The sequence below is a fragment of the Schistocerca cancellata genome, chromosome 2 (assembly GCF_023864275.1).
Source record: "Schistocerca cancellata isolate TAMUIC-IGC-003103 chromosome 2, iqSchCanc2.1, whole genome shotgun sequence".
NCBI classification, from domain to species: domain Eukaryota; kingdom Metazoa; phylum Arthropoda; class Insecta; order Orthoptera; family Acrididae; genus Schistocerca; species Schistocerca cancellata.
In genome coordinates, this window is record NC_064627.1 from 1,040,576,442 (window position 1) to 1,040,596,363 (window position 19,922).

General features: G+C 42.5%; 1 protein-coding gene across 2 annotated transcripts in view; it reads left to right on the forward strand.

Moving 5' to 3' along the window:
* LOC126163018 (probable multidrug resistance-associated protein lethal(2)03659) overlaps positions 1 to 19,922 on the forward strand; it is a 262,484-nt gene that overhangs the window by 139,884 nt on the left and 102,678 nt on the right. For both annotated transcript variants that reach the window (XM_049919887.1, XM_049919885.1), the window contains exon 2: positions 11,174 to 11,259. In XM_049919887.1, coding sequence (XP_049775844.1) covers positions 11,183 to 11,259 — 77 coding nt within the window. In that variant the 5' untranslated portion in view covers positions 11,174 to 11,182. The remainder of the gene's footprint in view (positions 1 to 11,173; positions 11,260 to 19,922) is intronic.

The window sequence follows — 19,922 nt, forward strand, 5'->3', positions numbered from 1 at the left end:
TCCAAAGCTAGCCTACCATGTCATCATAATCTTAAGGGCAAACACTAGATGTGTTTTACGTAAGTATAGGGGAAAGGTATCGGTAGTTTCAGGGAAATCATTGACACTGATTTCAAGTCAAGGATTGCAAGAAAGCGTCACAATCGTCGTTAGTTGGTTAGTATAGAGCATCTTAAATTTGTTGACATTACAAAGTCCAATGGTGGTATCAAATATGAGTCGTACCACAGTAGGCAAGGGTAAAACAGAAAAATTATTTCTCCGTGGTACTAAAGCTGAGTCCTCTAATCGATACTAGATAAAATTTAGTTTTCTTGGGGGGTTCCTTCATCCTAGTTGCTCGTTTCTTTCTTTAGGATGGTGCATCATCATTAAATTGTGAAAATGAATGGTATTCAGAAGCGGATCACGGTTCCGCTGTTACCTCGTGTTATTGAGGAAAGTGCGCGCTCCATATCATAATCTTTATTTTGAACATCTCACAGAAATATGTACTGCCATTTCGCCGGAATCTGTAGACTGTTTGTTACAGCTAAGCCGCCAGTGACCTCCTGTAGTTCTCATATTGCTTCGTCGTATTATTTAATCAGAATGCTAGATCCGTTTGACACGCTTGAAGAATTGTTTCCTAAATGAAAACTTGTTCACTTACTTTACTTCAATTAAAAACGTTCCTCGTTGACTCGTTTTATATTGCATACAGTTTTTCTAACTTGAAATGTGATAACTCTTCGAAAATTAGAGGACTACTTTAATCGCTGCGAGCTCTCTGTATATTCTCGTGCGTTCGGGTTGCGATATGGTAGTTTTTGAAGTTTTGTACCTCAATTGGTAAAAAACAGACCCCATTATTGTCAGTCAGTCTGTTAAGAACCTCTTTTCTCAGGAATGGGTAGAGGTATCTAGTTGAAATCTGTCTCTCAAACTTTTTACATCGCCGAAAGACCAAAGATATTTTAAGCTTATAAGTCAGTGTAATCAAAAGATACGGCAATTTGTTACACATTTTGATATCTTGGCAGTATCGATAACATGCAAAATCATAGAAATTCTCGATTCCCAGGATGAACTGTGTGCGGAATCGTCTGTGTGCAAATCCTATTCGCAGTATTTCTTTCTATCGGAAACCATTTTAAAGAATTACAGTGCTTGTAAGTATTGTCATGTGACGAAGTGATTTTTGAAGTTTTGTATATGAGTACATTTTGGAGAAGTTTGTATTTTGATGATGAAACCGTTCGAAATGTGCTTCGAAAGCCAAACAACCGTTTGAAAGATTTTACCGTTATGCTGATAGTCATCACAATGTGCACTTGCTTGATATTGCCTTAATCAAGGCGGCTTGCTCTTGCCAACAAAAAATGTAACCTATAACGTATGCTAATCTCTATCTCTCTCTTTCTGCCGCCCCCCCCCCCCCCCCCAATCATCTATCCTTGTCTCTCCAAGGGGCTTTCGTTGCGGTTCAAAGCAGTTCCCGTAGCAATTTGAAAACAATTACCACTCATCCTGTTAGCTGGTTTTTCCTTACTTCCAGCGGGTTAGGAAACGTGGGTATATTTTTAAGCGCAAGGGTTTCTCAGCGCAATTTGAAAGGATTTCGTTCTTTATTCCAACAAATACTCTGAATTTTGGAAGTCTCCCATTGTACTGAAGCAGACAGAATCGGTTGCTGTAAAAGCGATCTTTCTTGTATAATATCGCAGCCCACTATCATCATCATTGAAATTTGGATGTTAAAAAGTACCTGTGATATTTACTAATCGTAAGCCATAAGTATTTTTTTAATACAGTTGTTTCACAGGAGAGCATTCACCGCAGATCTCTGCGGTGAGACACGCTTATCATGCATGTTTTTACTTGAACCATTATAACACGCTCACGACGCAGAGATCATGCAGAGCTCATTTGTCATTTGTAGAAAACGATTAACGTGGTATCAAGGTGTAAGATGCTTAAAGACTAACGGACGTTTCATGAACCAGTCGAGATATTGCGGTAAGTGGAAAAATCATTCATTTCATGCAAAAATCAATTTTGTGTCTCAATTCTGTAGACCCGGTGCAACTTTGACACAGTTTGAAATGACACCACTTGCGTAACCTGTTCCAACAATTGTTCAGAACTTGTAAAAAATATACAGGAAAATGTTGTTAAACTATTTTCTACTACAAAAATTCTTTATTTAAATGGAAATACATCGTGGCTGTCGGTCGAATTCATAAGAAGATAGACATAAGTGCGAAGTTTCGAAAATCCATTAATTGTTATAGCATCGGCATTTGGTTAGAGAAATAGTGCAGTAAAATTGCTTGTGCCGAGACTCTGGCCAAAATAATAAATACCGACAACATAAGATACCCTCGTCTCATTTAAAGATACGGTAACCCAATTCCTCAGTTTCATAATGTGTGATTTGTTAGCTTTGTCGTTCCTCTTGAGATATTTCTCATTGTTATTCAGTTTTTCATAGAACAAAATTTTCCTTTCTGTCCATGTTTTGTCAGTTTTAAATGTACAAAATTGGAGGCTACCATTAAAATTGGGAATCAAAAATTTCTTGAGCATGCTATAGGGGCCTTACTGTTCCGTGGTGCTCCAGGTTGCGTTGCCGAACACCGGATATTTTAGCCACTTGACTTGCACAGGACTTCAGATCCATTGCAGTAGAGTAAGTAAACCTTCATATGCCAGCGTACATGTGTATTAGTGTAAATACTTGGCAACTCAGTGCCTTGTGTATGGCTGTGCGCAGTTTCTACGTTTTTCTAACATTACCGTTCCATTCGCGAAGGGGCTGTATAGGCCTTGGCAAGCATCTTGATATTTCCCTCCCCTACGTGAGCAAGTTGGAGGTAATATATTCATCTTACAGTTTGTGGTACTATTTCTGCACTCACCCAGTGTCTCGCGATAAGGATGTACTAATACGGTCTTGATAACCAAGCATCCCTGTCGTAATCGCACTGACTGCACCAGCTAGGTAGTTAAAAATCATTGCTTAGAATTCGGAAGTTCTGTGAAGGTGCTGCGTTGCGTCCTGATGAGATTAGTGAACACTACAGACGTACTGGAGCAGTGGTTCCTAACCTTTCTGGTACCCCGACCGCCGTGCCATGGCTAGCCCCCCCCCCCCCCATTATCACCAACTTTAGCAACTATCTAAACTGTAGAGTGAAAGACTTCTGTTAGATCACTTTTGTTTTCAAAATGATGTTTAATAATAATTTTTATAATAAAACTGTGTACAGCACTATAGTAACCCTTACGCAGTTAATTGCTGTGTCGTGCTGTCAGTTCATTTACCTATTTGTAAGTAATAAAGCAATTTCTGCACTACTGCAGATGCTATCTACAATTTCAAGAAGACATTTTCTTGAGATATTTAGCATTTGGTACGTCTCACTTTTATCATCTGCTACGTATGGGACAAAGCACAATATGTTTTGGGTGGACTGTGTGAGGAACTGCATTAAGGCTACTAATTGAGGAAAAGCAATTATTCATAAGTTATAGAATCACTGTTAGTCATACAAAATTGATATAAAACTAATGATCTGAAAATAATTTAGTTTTGTGACTGAAACGCAATCGAATCGTTCAGTTTTTACCCCTCAGAAAATTTAACACCTCGGGGGTAATTACCCCAGGTTTGGAACAACTGTACTAGAGAATGGGTTAAGACATCGTTTGTAGCCCCAACAGACTTCTAAAGTTCTCCCAATAAACCTAAGTCGTTCATTTGCCCTCGCGTAGTCGAAACTGTAATTTCGCCTCACTTAACATAGATTCACAACGTTACACTTAGTCTTTATCGGTCTGATAAGAGTGCGACGGCGGATCGTTAATACTGCAGTCAAGAGTTAACGTTTTCATCCGATGACTGTTATTTTAAAACTTCACCACGTTTAAGGCAAGTTGCCATTCACTTTCGTGTACATCCCGAATCATTCTGACCTGGGGTGGGACACTAAACAGTAGATCTTCCTTGCTATGATAATGCCTCTAATCAGTCAACTGTGGCGATAGTTTCAGTATCTAGACATTTTTAGGGCCTTGGTCGAAAAAGTAGTTAAATCTGTTAATGATAAATTTTTTAAAAAAGTATCCTCTGTTAAGGAAGTAAAATGTTGTTTCATATACAGATGAGTACGCATTGCTGAATTGAGGCCCCAAACCTCATCATGGCGAAAGGAAATCCACGCTCTTTAAGCACTGTTTGCGATCGGTCTCTTGCATCGACGTCAGTAAAAATTGGAGGATGGGACATCAATGTTTCTAGAGTCAAACCAGCTTTAAGTTTGATTGTATTTACATCTGTACTTCAAGCCACCTTCCGGTGTGTGGCGGAGGGTTCTTCGTATACAAGTGTCACTTCACCCTTATGTTTCTACATCTACATTTATACTCCGCAAGCCACCCAACGGTGTGTGGCGGAGGGCACTTTACGTGCCACTGTCATTATCTCCCTTTCCTGTTCCAGTCGCGTATGGTTCGCGGGAAGAACGACTGTCTGAAAGCCTCTGTGCGCGCTCTAATCTCTCTAATTTTACATTCGTGATCTCCTCGGGAGGTATAAGTAGGGGGAAGCAATATATTCGATACCTCATCCAGAAACGCACCCTCTCGAAACCTGGCGAGCAAGCTACACCGCGATGCAGAGCGCCTCTCTTGCAGGGTCTGCCACTTGAGTTTGTTAAACATCTCCGTAACGCTATCACGGTTACCAAATAACCCTGTGACGAAACGCGCCGCTCTTCTTTGGATCTTCTCTATCTCCTCCGTCAACCCGATCTGGTACGGATCCCACACTGATGAGCAATACTCAAGTATAGGTCGAACGAGTGTTTTGTAAGCCACCTCCTTTGTTGATGGACTACATTTTCTAAGGACTCTCCCAATGAATCTCAACCTGGTACCCGCCTTACCAACAATTAATTTTATATGATCATTCCACTTCAAATCGTTCCGCACGCATACTCCCAGATATTTTACAGAAGTAACTGCTACCAGTGTTTGTTCCGCTATCATATAATCATACAATAAAGGATCCTTCTTTCTATGTATTCGCAATACATTACATTTGTCTATGTTAAGGGTCAGTTGCCACTCCCTGCACCAAGTGCCTATCCGCTGCAGGTCTTCCTGCATTTCGCTACAATTTTCTAATGCTGCAACTTCTCTGTATACTACAGCATCATCCGCGAAAAGCCGCATGGAACTTCCGACACTATCTACTAGGTCATTTATATATATTGTGAAAAGCAATGGTCCCATAACACTCCCCTGTGGCACGCCAGAGGTTACTTTAACGTCTGTAGATGTCTCTCCATTGAGAACAACATGCTGTGTTCTGTTTGCTAAAAACTCTTCAATCCAGCCACACAGCTGGTCTGATATTCCGTAGGCTCTTACTTTGTTTATCAGGCGACAGTGCGGAACTGTATCGAACGCCTTCCGGAAGTCAAGGAAAATGGCATCTACCTGGGAGCCTGTATCTAATATTTTCTGGGTCTCATGAACAAATAAAGCGAGTTGGGTTTCACACGATCGCTGTTTCCGGAATCCATGTTGATTCCTACATAGTAGATTCTGAGTTTCCAAAAACGACATGATACTCGAGCAAAAGACATGTTCTAAAATTCTACAACAGATCGACGTCAGAGAGATAGGTCTATAGTTTTGCGCATCTGCTCGACGACCCTTCTTGAAGACTGGGACTACCTGTGCTCTTTTCCAATCATTTGGAACCTTCTGTTCCTCTAGAGACTTGCGGTACACGGCTGTTAGAAGGGGGGCAAGTTCTTTCGCGTACTCTGTGTAGAATCGAATTGGTATCCCGTCAGGTCCAGTGGACTTTCCTCTGTTGAGTGATTCCAGTTGCTTTTCTATTCCTTGGACACTTATTTCAATGTCAGCCATTTTTTCGTTGGTGCGAGGATTTAGAGAAGGAACTGCAGTGCGGTCTTCCTCTGTGAAACAGCTTTGGAAAAAGGTGTTTAATATTTCAGTTTTACGCTTGTCATCCTCTGTTTCAATGCCATCATCATCCCGGAGTGTCTGGACATGCTGTTTCGAGCCACTTACTGATTTAACGTAAGACCAGAACTTCCTAGGATTTTCTGTCAAGTCGGTACCTAGTATTTTACTTTCGAATTCACTGAACGCTTCACGCATAGCCCTCCTTACGCTAACTTTGACATCGTTTAGCTTCTGTTTGTCTGAGAGGTTTTGGCTGCGTTTAAACTTGAAGCTCTCTTTGCTTTCGCAGTAGTTTCCTAACTTTGTTGTTGTACCACGGTGGGTTTTTCCCGTCCCTCACAGTTTTGCTCGGCACGTACCTGTCTAAAACGCATTTTACGATTGCCTTGAACTTTTTCCATAAACACTCAACATTGTCAGTGTCGGAACAGAAATTTTCGTTTTGATCTGTTAGGTAGTCTGAAATCTGCCTTCTATTACTCTTGCTAAACAGATAAACCTTCCTCCCTTTTTTTATATTCCTATTAACTTCCATATTCAGGGATGCTGCAACGTGTTTCAGTGGCATATGGTTTGCGAGAACAACAGTGACTGGTAAAAAGCTTCGGTGTGTGCTTGACACTCTCCAATTTTACCATGAAGGTATTTTCTTTAGGACGACGTAACAGGTAGCAATACGTTGATATGCTAGTAACGGTCGCCCTCGAACTTGAACAGTAGACCGCACCGTGATGGAGAACTCCTCTCCTACAGCGTCTGCCTTTGGAGTTGCCTGAGCATCTCCGTGACCCCTTCGCGCGTGCTAAATGTATATGTAAAGAAACATGCAATTCTTCTTTGGATCTTCTGTTTCCACTATCCGTCCTATCTGGTGCTGATCCCAGTATTAAAGTATTGGTCGAACGAGTGTTTTGTAAGTTACTTCCTTTGTTGAACATCCAAGGATCTGCATGGTATCTGCCTTATTCGCGAATAATTTTCTGGCCGTCGAACTTCACATCGCTTCGTAGGCGTACTCTTTACGGCAGTAAATACTTCCGGTAATTGTTTGGCAATTTTGTAATCATACAGTAAAGGGTCCGTATATGTATTTGCAATATGTTACATTTATTTTAAGGGTCATCTGCCACACTCTGCACCATGCATTTTGCTACAGTTTTGTCATCGCGACTTCTGTACATACAACAGCATGTCTGATAATGTTTCTTGGAACATCCGACCTTACGTACTGGGTCATGTATATACTGTATGTTGCGAAAGGTAATACTCCTATAACACTCGTCCTGAGGTACGCCCGAAATCCAATCGCACGTTTGGTATAATACGTCATAAGCTCGTATGATGATAGTTGAGCGGCAGTGCGGAGCTACACTCCTGGAAATGGAAAAAAGAACACATTGACACCGGTGTGTCAGACCCACCATACTTGCTCCGGACACTGCGAGAGGGCTGTACAAGCAATGATCACACGCACGGCACAGCGGACACACCAGGAACCGCGGTGTTGGCCGTCGAATGGCGCTAGCTGCGCAGCATTTGTGCACCACCGCCGTCAATGTCAGCCAGTTTGCCGTGGCATACGGAGCTCCATCGGTCTTTAACACTGGCAGCATGCCGCGACAGCGTGGACGTGAACCGTATGTGCAGTTGACGGACTTTGAGCGAGGGCGTATAGTGGGCATGCGGGAGGCCGGGTGGACGTACCGCCGAATTGCTCAACACGTGGGGCGTGAGGTCTCCACAGTACATCGAGGTTGTCGCCAGTGGTCGGCGGAAGGTGCACGTGCCCGTCGACCTGGGACCGGACCGCAGCGACGCACGGATGCACGCCAAGACCGTAGGATCCTACGCAGTGCCGTAGGGGACCGCACCGCCACTTCCCAGCAAATTAGGGACACTGTTGCTCCTGGGGTATCGGCGAGGACCATTCGCAACCGTCTCCATGAAGCTGGGCTACGGTCCCGCACACCGTTAGGCCGTCTTCCGCTCACGCCCCAACATCGTGCAGCCCGCCTCCAGTGGTGTCGCGACAGGCGTGAATGGAGGGACGAATGGAGACGTGTCGTCTTCAGCGATGAGAGTCGCTTCTGCCTTGGTGCCAATGATGGTCGTATGCGTGTTTGGCGCCGTGCAGGTGAGCGCCACAATCAGGACTGCATACAACCGAGGCACACAGGGCCAATACCCGGCATCATGGTGTGGGGAGCGATCTCCTACACTGGCCGTACACCACTGGTGATCGTCGAGGGGACACTGAATAGTGCACGGTACATCAAAACCGTCATCGAACCCATCGTTCTACCATTCCTAGACCGGCAAGGGAACTTGCTGTTCCAACAGGACAATGCACGTCCGCATGTATCCCGTGCCACCCAACGTGCTCTAGAAGGTGTAAGTCAACTACCCTGGCCAGCAAGATCTCCGGATCTGTCCCCCATTGAGCATGTTTGGGACTGGATGAAGCGTCGTCTCACGCGGTCTGCACGTCCAGCACGAACGCTGGTCCAACTGAGGCGCCAGGTGGACATGGCATGGCAAGCCGTTCCACAGGACTACATCCAGCATCTCTACGATCGTCTCCATGGGAGAATAGCAGCCTGCATTGCTGCGAAAGGTGGATATACACTGTACTAGTGCCGACATTGTGCATGCTCTGTTGCCTGTGTCTGTGTGCCTGTGGTTCTGTCAGTGTGATCATGTGATGTAGCTGACCCCAGGAATGTGTCAATAAAGTTTCCCCTTCCTGGGACAATGAATTCACGGTGTTCTTATTTCAATTTCCAGGAGTGTATATCGAATGCCTTCCGGAAGTCAACGAACACCGCTTCCACCTGGCCATCTGTATCTACTACTTTCTGGGTCTCCCAGACGAACAGAGAGAGTTGGCTTTCACACAGTCGTTTTCGGAACACCTGCTCGTTCGTACAGAGATGATTATCGGTCTGCATAATATATAAGGACAAAATACGTTCGGAAGTTCTGCAGCAGACCGACGTCAAGACCTATACTTCTCTGCGTCTGTTCGACGACCCTTTTCGAAAATGAGAATAACTTTTTTTAACACTAGGAGCGGTTCGCGCCTCTATAGACCTACGGTTCAAAGCTGATAGAGGAGGGACAAGTTAATTTGCATATTTTATGTAGAATCGAATAGATATCCCGTCGGGTCCAGTGACCATTCCTCTGTTTCACGAGTTCAGTTGCTTTTCCATCCCTTGGTCACTTTCTTCGTTATATAATTTTGTCGTTCGTACGAAGATTGAGGAGGAACTACGCCATCTTCCTCTGTGAAACGAGCTTTAGAAAAAACTTGGAGTATTTCGACCTTTTCTTTGTCGTCTATTTCATCGCGTTTGTGGCCTGTCTGTCATGACAGATAGTTGTCATGACAGATAGTTGTCATGACAGATAGTTGTCATGACAGATAGTTGTCATGACAGATAGTTGTCATGACAGATAGTTGTCATGACAGATAGTTGTCATGACAGATAGTTGTCATGACAGATAGTTGTCATGACAGATAGTTGTCATGACAGATAGTTGTCATGACAGATAGTTGTCATGACAGATAGTTGTCATGACAGATAGTTGTCATGACAGATAGTTGTCATGACAGATAGTTGTCATGACAGATAGTTGTCATGACAGATAGTTGTCATGACAGATAGTTGTCATGACAGATAGTTGTCATGACAGATAGTTGTCATGACAGATAGTTGTCATGACAGATAGTTGTCATGACAGATAGTTGTCATGACAGATAGTTGTCATGACAGATAGTTGTCATGACAGATAGTTGTCATGACAGATAGTTGTCATGACAGATAGTTGTCATGACAGATAGTTGTCATGACAGATAGTTGTCATGACAGATAGTTGTCATGACAGATAGTTGTCATGACAGATAGTTGTCATGACAGATAGTTGTCATGACAGATAGTTGTCATGACAGATAGTTGTCATGACAGATAGTTGTCATGACAGATAGTTGTCATGACAGATAGTTGTCATGACAGATAGTTGTCATGACAGATAGTTGTCATGACAGATAGTTGTCATGACAGATAGTTGTCATGACAGATAGTTGTCATGACAGATAGTTGTCATGACAGATAGTTGTCATGACAGATAGTTGTCATGACAGATAGTTGTCATGACAGATAGTTGTCATGACAGATAGTTGTCATGACAGATAGTTGTCATGACAGATAGTTGTCATGACAGATAGTTGTCATGACAGATAGTTGTCATGACAGATAGTTGTCATGACAGATAGTTGTCATGACAGATAGTTGTCATGACAGATAGTTGTCATGACAGATAGTTGTCATGACAGATAGTTGTCATGACAGATAGTTGTCATGACAGATAGTTGTCATGACAGATAGTTGTCATGACAGATAGTTGTCATGACAGATAGTTGTCATGACAGATAGTTGTCATGACAGATAGTTGTCATGACAGATAGTTGTCATGACAGATAGTTGTCATGACAGATAGTTGTCATGACAGATAGTTGTCATGACAGATAGTTGTCATGACAGATAGTTGTCATGACAGATAGTTGTCATGACAGATAGTTGTCATGACAGATAGTTTTGATCCGTTTTCTGATTTAATGCGGAACCAGAACTTATTTGGATTTTCGGTGAAGTTGGTAGATAGTTTTATTCTTTGAACGCTTCACTCGTAAAATAATTGTTAAACCAATTCATAAATGTGCCTGGTCATCTTGTGAACCATGTAAGGTCGGATTATTAAAGTAAATAAAAATCCTTTAAGTTTTGCGTGTTTCGTCACTAATTCAAGTCAGTGCGAGAGTGTCGTGTAAGTCCACGACCGTATCTCAAGATCCTTTGTCCAACTCATGCGTTGGACGCTACGTATGTCACACATCGTAAAGGTTTGTTACAACGTAAACACGTTCCAACTTAAGAATGTGCCTTTCGCTTGCATCTTACAGAATGATCAGTGACAGTAAAAGTAAAGAAATTGGGGCTTATTAATAATCACTCTTCTCGCACACCATTTGCGATTGGAATGGGATGGTGAAAGTGTGGCTGTTTTATGAAAGGGTTTGTACTTACAGCAAATAACACATCTGTATGGTGAAAGCTGCAATAATTTATATTTTAGGATTTGGTATTCTAGATTTCGATATGTTTCTAATGTGGGCGTATTTAACTTCCAGAGTGTGACAATGAATGAGAAGGACGATGCTGCTGCCTTGCCTCATCCAAGAAGTTCTGCAAGCCCGCTGTCGGCCATCACATTCTGGTAAGGTTAAAAAGTGTTTATTTGAAGTTCGTTGTAGGCTTCAAATCTTGTCTTAAAAATATCATTATTAATTTAGCCTAGTGTAGTACTAGCTTAGTGGGTATCACTGGTGACAGATGAGAGATCCAAATACACCGACGGAAAAATCTCACCAAGGAGTTGTGCCATATAAACAAAAGTTGATGGGCTTGTTTCTATATGGGTCATTCCATGCCAAGTCGTGTAGAGGCTCCCACATGACCCCCATGGATTTTGATGAAATTTTGTATGAACATTCACACATGTTCTCAATGGACACTAGTGATGTTTGTTTCAGAAATTCAATACTTCCGGAGATAAGTCACTTTTTTAAGACCATAGCACAGCTTTCTATAGTGCGTCCTTCAAATTTCAGCAAATTTGAGATGAGATATGTGTAAGTATTTGCATGAAAGAAACAAAACTGGGCCACCTTATACAACTTTCAGAGCTCTTTAAAGTAAAATATTTAGAAAAGGATTTCTGAGCAATTTTCATATAGATAATTTGAAGCAAAGTTGGCCGAAAAAATAGCTGTTTAAAAAAATGCGAACTTTGTTTTTTATATCTCCAAAAGTAATTATGGGATGTACATGAAACTTTGCACACCATAACTCACCAACACAAGGTCTTAGAATATAAAATTTCATTCTCCTATTGCTTTCCATTATTTCACAAATCTAGGGTAAAGTTGACGATTTTTCAAAAAGTGCTAAAATGGGTATTTTTAGTCAAATTTTTCATAAAAGTGTTTTCTCCTAACTTTTCTAAACTATGGTCATTAGGAAGAGCATATTCTAAACTATCTTGAAAAGTGGATTTGGTTTTGCAATGCAAGCATATAATGCCCTAAAAAGTAGCATCATCAAAGAGGTGCACTGGAAGTTTGAACACATTTCTGGCACTCAAATTATACCTGAAATCTTTTATTTTGCCTTATACATGTTTATTAATGCCTGGGAGAAGTGATAAGAGGTCCTGATGAATAGGACGTAGCTTAAGTCCGAATAGCAAAAAAATAAAAATACTAACAATGTTATTTCTTAACTGTCACCTCCCCCCCCCTCTCACTCTTACACCACACACAACACTTATTATTAAGAATGAATGTAAATCATAAAATTTATTTGCATGATCATCTAATTATTAATAGCCTGTTAAATGAGAAAGATCAGCTTACTGATGGAAAAGAAGTGTATAAATGAGTTGCTATGGTCCATGGTGGCTTAACCACTGCTAGTTTCATTTCACCTGAGAAAACCAGCATTCCCATTGCCATAGGGGCCACGCCAGATAGCTTAGCAACAACAGCCATGGGTGGGTTTCTTTACCACAGGATCCCAAGCCTGATAGTAAAATTATTTAAGTGCCCTGTGTAAAATTAGAAGGTACTCTTGGGTTCCTTAGATTGTTTCCTCTAACTTATTTCAATTTTTGATACTCATCAGAAAATTAATGTAATATATCAAGAGGAATGGTGTATTGCCGGCCAGACGAATTTACTGATGGAGCTGGAATAACTGCAATAATGTGGTGTTCTGGAACCCAGCACTTGTCAATTCTTGGTGGCCAATAAAATGAATTTGCTGGACCATGTGAGTGCATTAAGTTTATTAATGCATCCCTTTGCTCTGTGGAAGTCACACAGATATTCCCAATCCACCGTACTTTTTCATAGATGCATGGAACAAAATGTCCTGGTTGGAGAGCAGACATTAATATACCTCCTTCATTACTGTGACCCATTTTAGCTAGAAAAGATGAACAATCACTTGAAACTCTGCTGACCTGAGTTGTTTCATCAATAGGTAAAAAGTGATGATTTTCTCTAGTGCCTGCTACAGTTTGTCAAAGTTTAAACCTCTCTTCTTGTGACAATTTTTTCCTCAATTTCATCTTTAGTGACGAAAACAAATTTAATTCCATTAATGTTTTCAGAGCAGAAGTGAAACAGATCTAGGGAGTAAGAACTTCTCCATTAAGTAGCCGTTGCAAGCTTGCTCTTGCTGCTAACCGCTTTGTTGTACCTCCAATCCCATCACAAGGTGATTTCCCGTGGCTAGTAGCAAAAAAATTCCATTCGGCTGTCATTCCAAAATCACTCTTATGATAGGACAAATTTAGGAAATTCTTGAAATTTTTATATTGATCAGTGGAGCCATCACTGAAATAATGAATGTGGGATATCTGTGCAAACCGTGCTTTTATATATTTGATGAGCTCCTTGATAAAAACGTGAACTGTAAGTGTCATGCCGCAAGCAATCACTGATAATGCAAAAACTTAAAGATTCTACTTTCGCATTTTGACGGAAATAGATAACAAATGGATGAATTGTTGCTTGACTATTGCCCCAGTGGAAGCCTTGCACAGCATCCTGAATGATAATAGAATAATTTTCTGCAAAATCCAGTAGGACAACAAGCTCTTCATCTTTCAGATGACATTTAAGGCCTTTAAGATGCAAGCTTTGATGCTTGGCAATGTAATGATGGCATGACACTCCATATTTTATTTTTTACATTTTCAATAAATTCATCCACTACCATTTGCTTCGTGTCCAGTGTGGCCCGATCGGTATGTATCCATTGCTTCAACACAATAACTTCCTGTGGCTCATGATCTGGGAAATAGCTGGCAATTTCAGATGCTCTAGCTTCGGGCCCAGGACACCTTTCACAGCGATGTAGCATGCACTGTTTAGAGCTCAAACTGCCTTGCTGAGAATCTCCTTATAATTTTCACATACCAGCTCCGCTAAGCATAAGCTTAACATTTTGGTGAATTGCACAGACTCAAACTGCATGCATTCCAGCTGATGCTACTGTTACACACCATTTGGGTCTAAGTTCACAAAACTTTGAGAACCCTATTTCTGGATCATTTATATTCTTATAGATAACATACATTTCCCGTAAATTGCAAAGTAACAATATTTTCTGCATGTATGTCTTTCTATCTAAAAGTCTAACTGAAATACTATCTTTTTTCCAGGGCACACCCTACTATACTCATCATCCTCAAAAAATTTCAAACTCTGCTAGCAACTTATGCTGGTAATTTCCTGCTATGCCTATTTTTGGAAAGTGCCAGAATGCCCTTCTCTTCCTTAAGGTTCCGAGCATTCTTCACCATTCTTTTGGACACGCTGAACTGAGCTGCTTTTTGTCTGACTGTCCAACTTACAGGTGCCAAGGTTAAAATTTGCATCTCTTCTTTATGAATTGCATTTTGCATCTTGGCTTTCAGTTCAGTCAGCAAATGTGCATAGTCGGCACAGTTTCCACATTCCTTAATTTCACTAGCATCTTCAGTTTGTCGGTTTACTCCCATTGCATTTACAATTCTGTTTTTAATCGCATTTTGGAGCCTTTTGAATTTTCTTCTTCACGTATTGGGGCTTACCTCTGTAGCTTACTGTTCTCTTCAGGGGTGAAATACCGATAGACAATAAGCTACTATTTAATTCTTCTTTTGGTGTAAAGTCCTCATCAGAATGTGATGATGAGGCTGATAAAGCTTCGCCAGTGTTTATTTAAGGTAGTTCTGGAAGCCAGAAAAATTTTATGACCTGGCTTTATGTTATTAACAAGCTGCTTCTTCAACATATCAGAAGCCTTATTAGCTGTTTCAGTATCAAGAGCACGAATTCCTGCCTTAACATTGATTCACTTTCCCAAAGGGATTGAAGCTTTTTTGTAACCTCTCACATTGTGTCAATAACAGGGCTTCATGGTGTAGGCAACCTTCAGAGGTATTGTCCAGCTTTGCTTCAGAATGTCGGACCAACATCACTTGATGCATGATTCAAGCAAACAGATTCTTTTTTGGAAAAATGTTTTATACAGTTGAATCCATATACTAGATCTTCATTTTCCACTTGTAAATATTTACAATTTTGAGAAGTACAAAAAAATACGAAGCTATTATTCATTGAATTCTTTATGACCCCCCCCTCTCCCCCCTCTCTCTCCCCCCCCCCCTCTCCCCCCCCCTCTCCCCCCTCTCTCCCCCCCCTCTCCCCCCCTCTCCCCCCTCTCTCCCCCCCTCTCTCCCCCCCCCTCTCTCCCCCCCCTCTCCCCCCTCTCCCCCCCTCTCCCCCCCCCTCTCCCCCCCTCTCCCCCCCCCTCTCCCCCCTCTCCCCCCCCTCTCCCCCCCTCTCTCCCCCCCCCTCTCCCCCCCTCTCCCCCCCTCTCCCCCCCTCTCCCCCCTCTCTCCCCCCTCTCTCCCCCCCCTCTCTCCCCCCCTCTCTCCCCCCTCTCTCCCCCCTCTCTCCCCCCCTCTCTCCCCCCCTCTCCCCCCCCTCTCTCCCCCCCCTCTCTCCCCCCCTCTCTCCCCCCCTCTCTCCCCCCCTCTCTCCCCCCCCCTCTCTCCCCCCCCTCTCTCCCCCCCTCTCTCCCCCCCCTCTCTCCCCCCCTCTCTCCCCCCCTCTCTCCCCCCCCTCTCCCCCCCCCCTCTCTCCCCCCCCCTCTCTCCCCCCTCTCTCCCCCCCTCTCTCCCCCCCTCTCTCCCCCCCTCTCTCCCCCCCTCTCTCCCCCCCCTCTCTCCCCCCAGCACCAGATTTGTCTCCAGTTGAGCACATATGGACATCATCCGACAGCAACTCTACTGACAACCACAACAGCAATAACCGTCGCTGTATTAACCGGCAAAGTGGAACAGGCATGGAACTGCATCCCACAAACTGACATTCAGCACCTGCACAACATAATGCATGCACGTTTGCATGCTTGCATTCAACGTTCTGGCAGTTACACTGGTTATTAATGTATCAGCATTTCTCATTTGCAGTGGCTTAAATTTCATTTACATAACCTCGGATCTTGCAATGTTAAATATGTTACCTATAACAATTTATTCCAGGAATTTGATTGCTTTCCATTATTTTTTAGTGTTGCGATATTTTTGTCGGTATATAAAGCCTCTCAAGGGGCTCACGACTCTTTCCTGAGTACGTGCGTGGCGAGCACGGGACCTCAACCTATTGCTTCCTTTTTTTGTTACGTAACCTTTAATTTCAGACTGTCCTTTCTTCTCTTACTTTCTCATGACAGCCTTTGATGTTCACCCTTCTCTTCCCTGGGTTCGGCTTTCCTTTCTTCATGTAGTTCTTCCTTTACTTTACATCAGCCCTTCTGGATTAGATGTTTATTCTCAAAAATATGGAGAACAACGCCTTATGCAGCACCTATTGCATTCAGTGTCATATATTTGTGCAAGTACCTGTGGAATACATGTTTAAAAGCTAATGCAGTAGTCTATCTTACGTGATAGGGCCGTTACGTGTTCTTTCACTAGAGCCCCCTGACAAATTGCCCATGGCTGCGCTACTGGCTCCTCACACATGCCAAGGGCATCTAAGCCCATCTTCTTAGGGCATCGGAACATCAAGTGACAGTTCTGCCAGATTACCTTCACTACGATGAGTGGATCCAGTGGGGGAGCCCTTGATTGGAGTGGCTGGCATCAGGGCGGACGTTTCGCACATAGAACAGAAGACACTAAAAAGTGGCAGTCTTGATCGCTCAGTCTCATTAGATAGGTCTAGATATTTCAATGCTGACAGTTCCAGTGCTCCTTCTCTCTGTCCTGCAACCCCGTGGAAAGAGGGACTAGCCAGATGATTGGGAGAGAGAAGATTTATGCGATGTGTGGTATGAGTCAATGCAGAAAATGTACACTGGATGTCTACTGATTAAAGCCGCCTCTGCTGCACAATTCAAACTCTTCAGATGTGTGAACGACTAGGTGACATACCAGTTGTAATATTTGTGAGAGGGGGCTGCAGTTGTAAAAACTATTTGCTCATGCAAGGGATGAAAAGCATCTGTTGCCTGTTTCCCCAAAAGACGGAAATTGTAACACGCATATTGCACACATAGTGGGTATAGCACTTAAACAAAAAAGTTAAGCCAGGTGCAACACATGGTGGATTTCTGAACCACGACACACGGCAACAGGAGATCGTCTCGGCAATCCAATAGCAATCCTTGGGCCACGTGTTAGTTGCTTGTTTCTGTCGACATTGTTGTTAATTAGCATTGTTCATTTTGCCATTTTCTGTAATGTAATATTTCAAATGAATGCAAATTTTATGAATAAAAATTACTCCCATGTAAAAAGGTTTATTTACAAATGGAAAAAATTTAGTACTACTGCTATTTCTAATTGATATTTCGGTTTTGTTCTTTGTCGTTAATAAAAGTAAATACTTAAAACAGAAACCAAATTAAAGGCAACAAATGCGTTATTCAGTTCCGGTATTGGTTTTAACTGGTCGGTTTTCCCCATCCCTATCGTACTGTCCCACGATCTTAAGATCGGCATATTATGGCACACTTAATTTTGTTTTCCGTCCTTGGATCATTCTTGGTAGTGATCTTGGATATGTCAGGATATACATGGATGTGTTAAAACGTAATTGCTATTTACATAAAAGTATAGATAGATAAATTTTTGAGGCATAAATTTTTGAGGCATTTGTAAAAAGAGATTGAGTTTACACCATGCAAATTAAATTACACATATCACACTTAAAAGGAATATCTTGTATTAAATTGTGCTTATATAGTGACAGAACAATGTGTTGATTTACATGGAGTCAGCAGAAGCATCTCGTAAGAATTTTGTCTCCTAGCATCTAAGAATTTCCTGTACACTGTTACACGTGCATCTAAGGACTCCTTTACACAGTAACAAGAAGCTGAGAAACTCTTGTCATCTGAGGCAATTTCCAACATATTGTTGCTGTTTTCATACGAAATCGCACTTCATACCTGGATTCACGTGATGTCTCTTCGGAGACTGATCATTCACTCCTGTCCGGCGCTCGTGGTCTCGCGGTAGCGTTCTCGCTTCCCGAGCACGGGGTCCCGGGTTCGATTCCCGGCGGGGTCAGGGATTTTCACCTGCCTCGAGATGACTGGGTGTTTGTGATGTCCTCATCATTTCATCATCATCCAGGAAAGTGGCGAAATTGGACTGAGCAAAGATTGGGTAATTGTACGGGCGCTGATAACCCCGCAGTTGAGCGCCCCACAAACCAAACATCATCATCATCATCATTCACTCCTAATGAGCTGTCTCAACAGGTCACTTGCTCACTCAGAGCACGCTTGTGACTGGTTTAATAATCTTGACCACCAATGATTAACAATAGCAAGTGAAATTTGCAACTAGTTTCTGTATATGAATTTAGCCATATTGAAATTAATAAGTTACCAGTACAGGTAATGTCAGCAGCATGATTGGAGACATATATTAACATTCGAACAGTGAATCTAAATAATGAAACATACGCTTCTTGGCTCAAAGCCTTGTAGGTGAATGCCCGCTGTGTCTGTTAGTTCCAGCACAATACGGCTTCTCAACCCATTGTTCTTAAACTTGGTGACCATTTAAAGCATAACAGCAATATATAACTTGTAGGCAGGGATGTAGCATATTGCTATACAATGACTGTTGCCATCGCTGCCCTCACTTAAAATTGGAAAATGGTTCAGAGTCATCTTGCACTGAGATCTTACACGCCAGACAGACAAGGACCTATGGGCTAGTCTTGAACGGCGAGTGGTACATTTTCAACGGTGTGTAATACAGATAATTAAGCAGATTAAGGTGCTTCCATAATAGACGTGGGAGGCTGTTTCCTCCCAGAGAAAGTCCTGGTAATATGCAGGTGCGATAAGAAATCTTATATCCCCAACAATGAAGTGTATCCAGTGCTTGCACTTTGAGTCTGCCGTGTGGCAGGATGACTATTACCAAGGTTTGGAAACTGCAGACAATCACTCCATGAAAATAGCGCTTGCAAACAACTGTCCTTGTGAATCAACTGTAACACCATCCTCCATACTCATTAGTTTTCTCAGTCATTAAGAAAGAAAAGATACAAGAATTTGCAAAGAAAAGAAAATAACAAGAATTCGAATCAGGAAGGTGCTAAAAAAGTATAAACACGTACATCCTGTTGACATGACCAGTTGTGTGAAAGTCACAGCCACTCCTCCAAACCTCCACCCTCTTCCACCTCAGTTTATCTAAATCAGATCTTCCACTGCCCTGTCACTTGATTTCTACAGCACCATCTTAAGGATCCACTTCCTTTCCCGGAAACCCAGAGGTCCAATGCAAGTCAGTGGCTCAAGGAGCTGTGGCCTGTGGGTCCAAAGGCTGCCTGCTCTTCTTTTATCCCACACCCACTGCAGATATGCCCTCACAAGAAGCTCTGCCACTGGAGGAGGAGGAGGAGGAGGAGGAGGAGGTGGCGGCTATGCAGTTGGGTTCTGAAAAGAGGTTCATTCATCTGGTTGTATACCCACTGGTGACAGGCAGTGATCACAAGGTGTGGCTGGCCCTCCTGGTGCCTTCACACCTAATTAGGGACCCAAGCATGATCGTTCAATGAAAATACAATGAATGAATGTTACTGTCACCTGTCGGATCATACCTCATTTCCTTCTCTTTTGCAATTTGCATTGCTCGACAAGAAACATGCTTCACTGATGACCATTCCCCAATGCTCTTTGGTTATTGTGCATTGTCGGTACTGCGCTGGCCCAAAGAGGACGTTTGGAGGGGTCTGTATATTGATTTGCACAAATGTCACCTGAATAGATTCCCATTCATTCACTGTGGGAAACAAT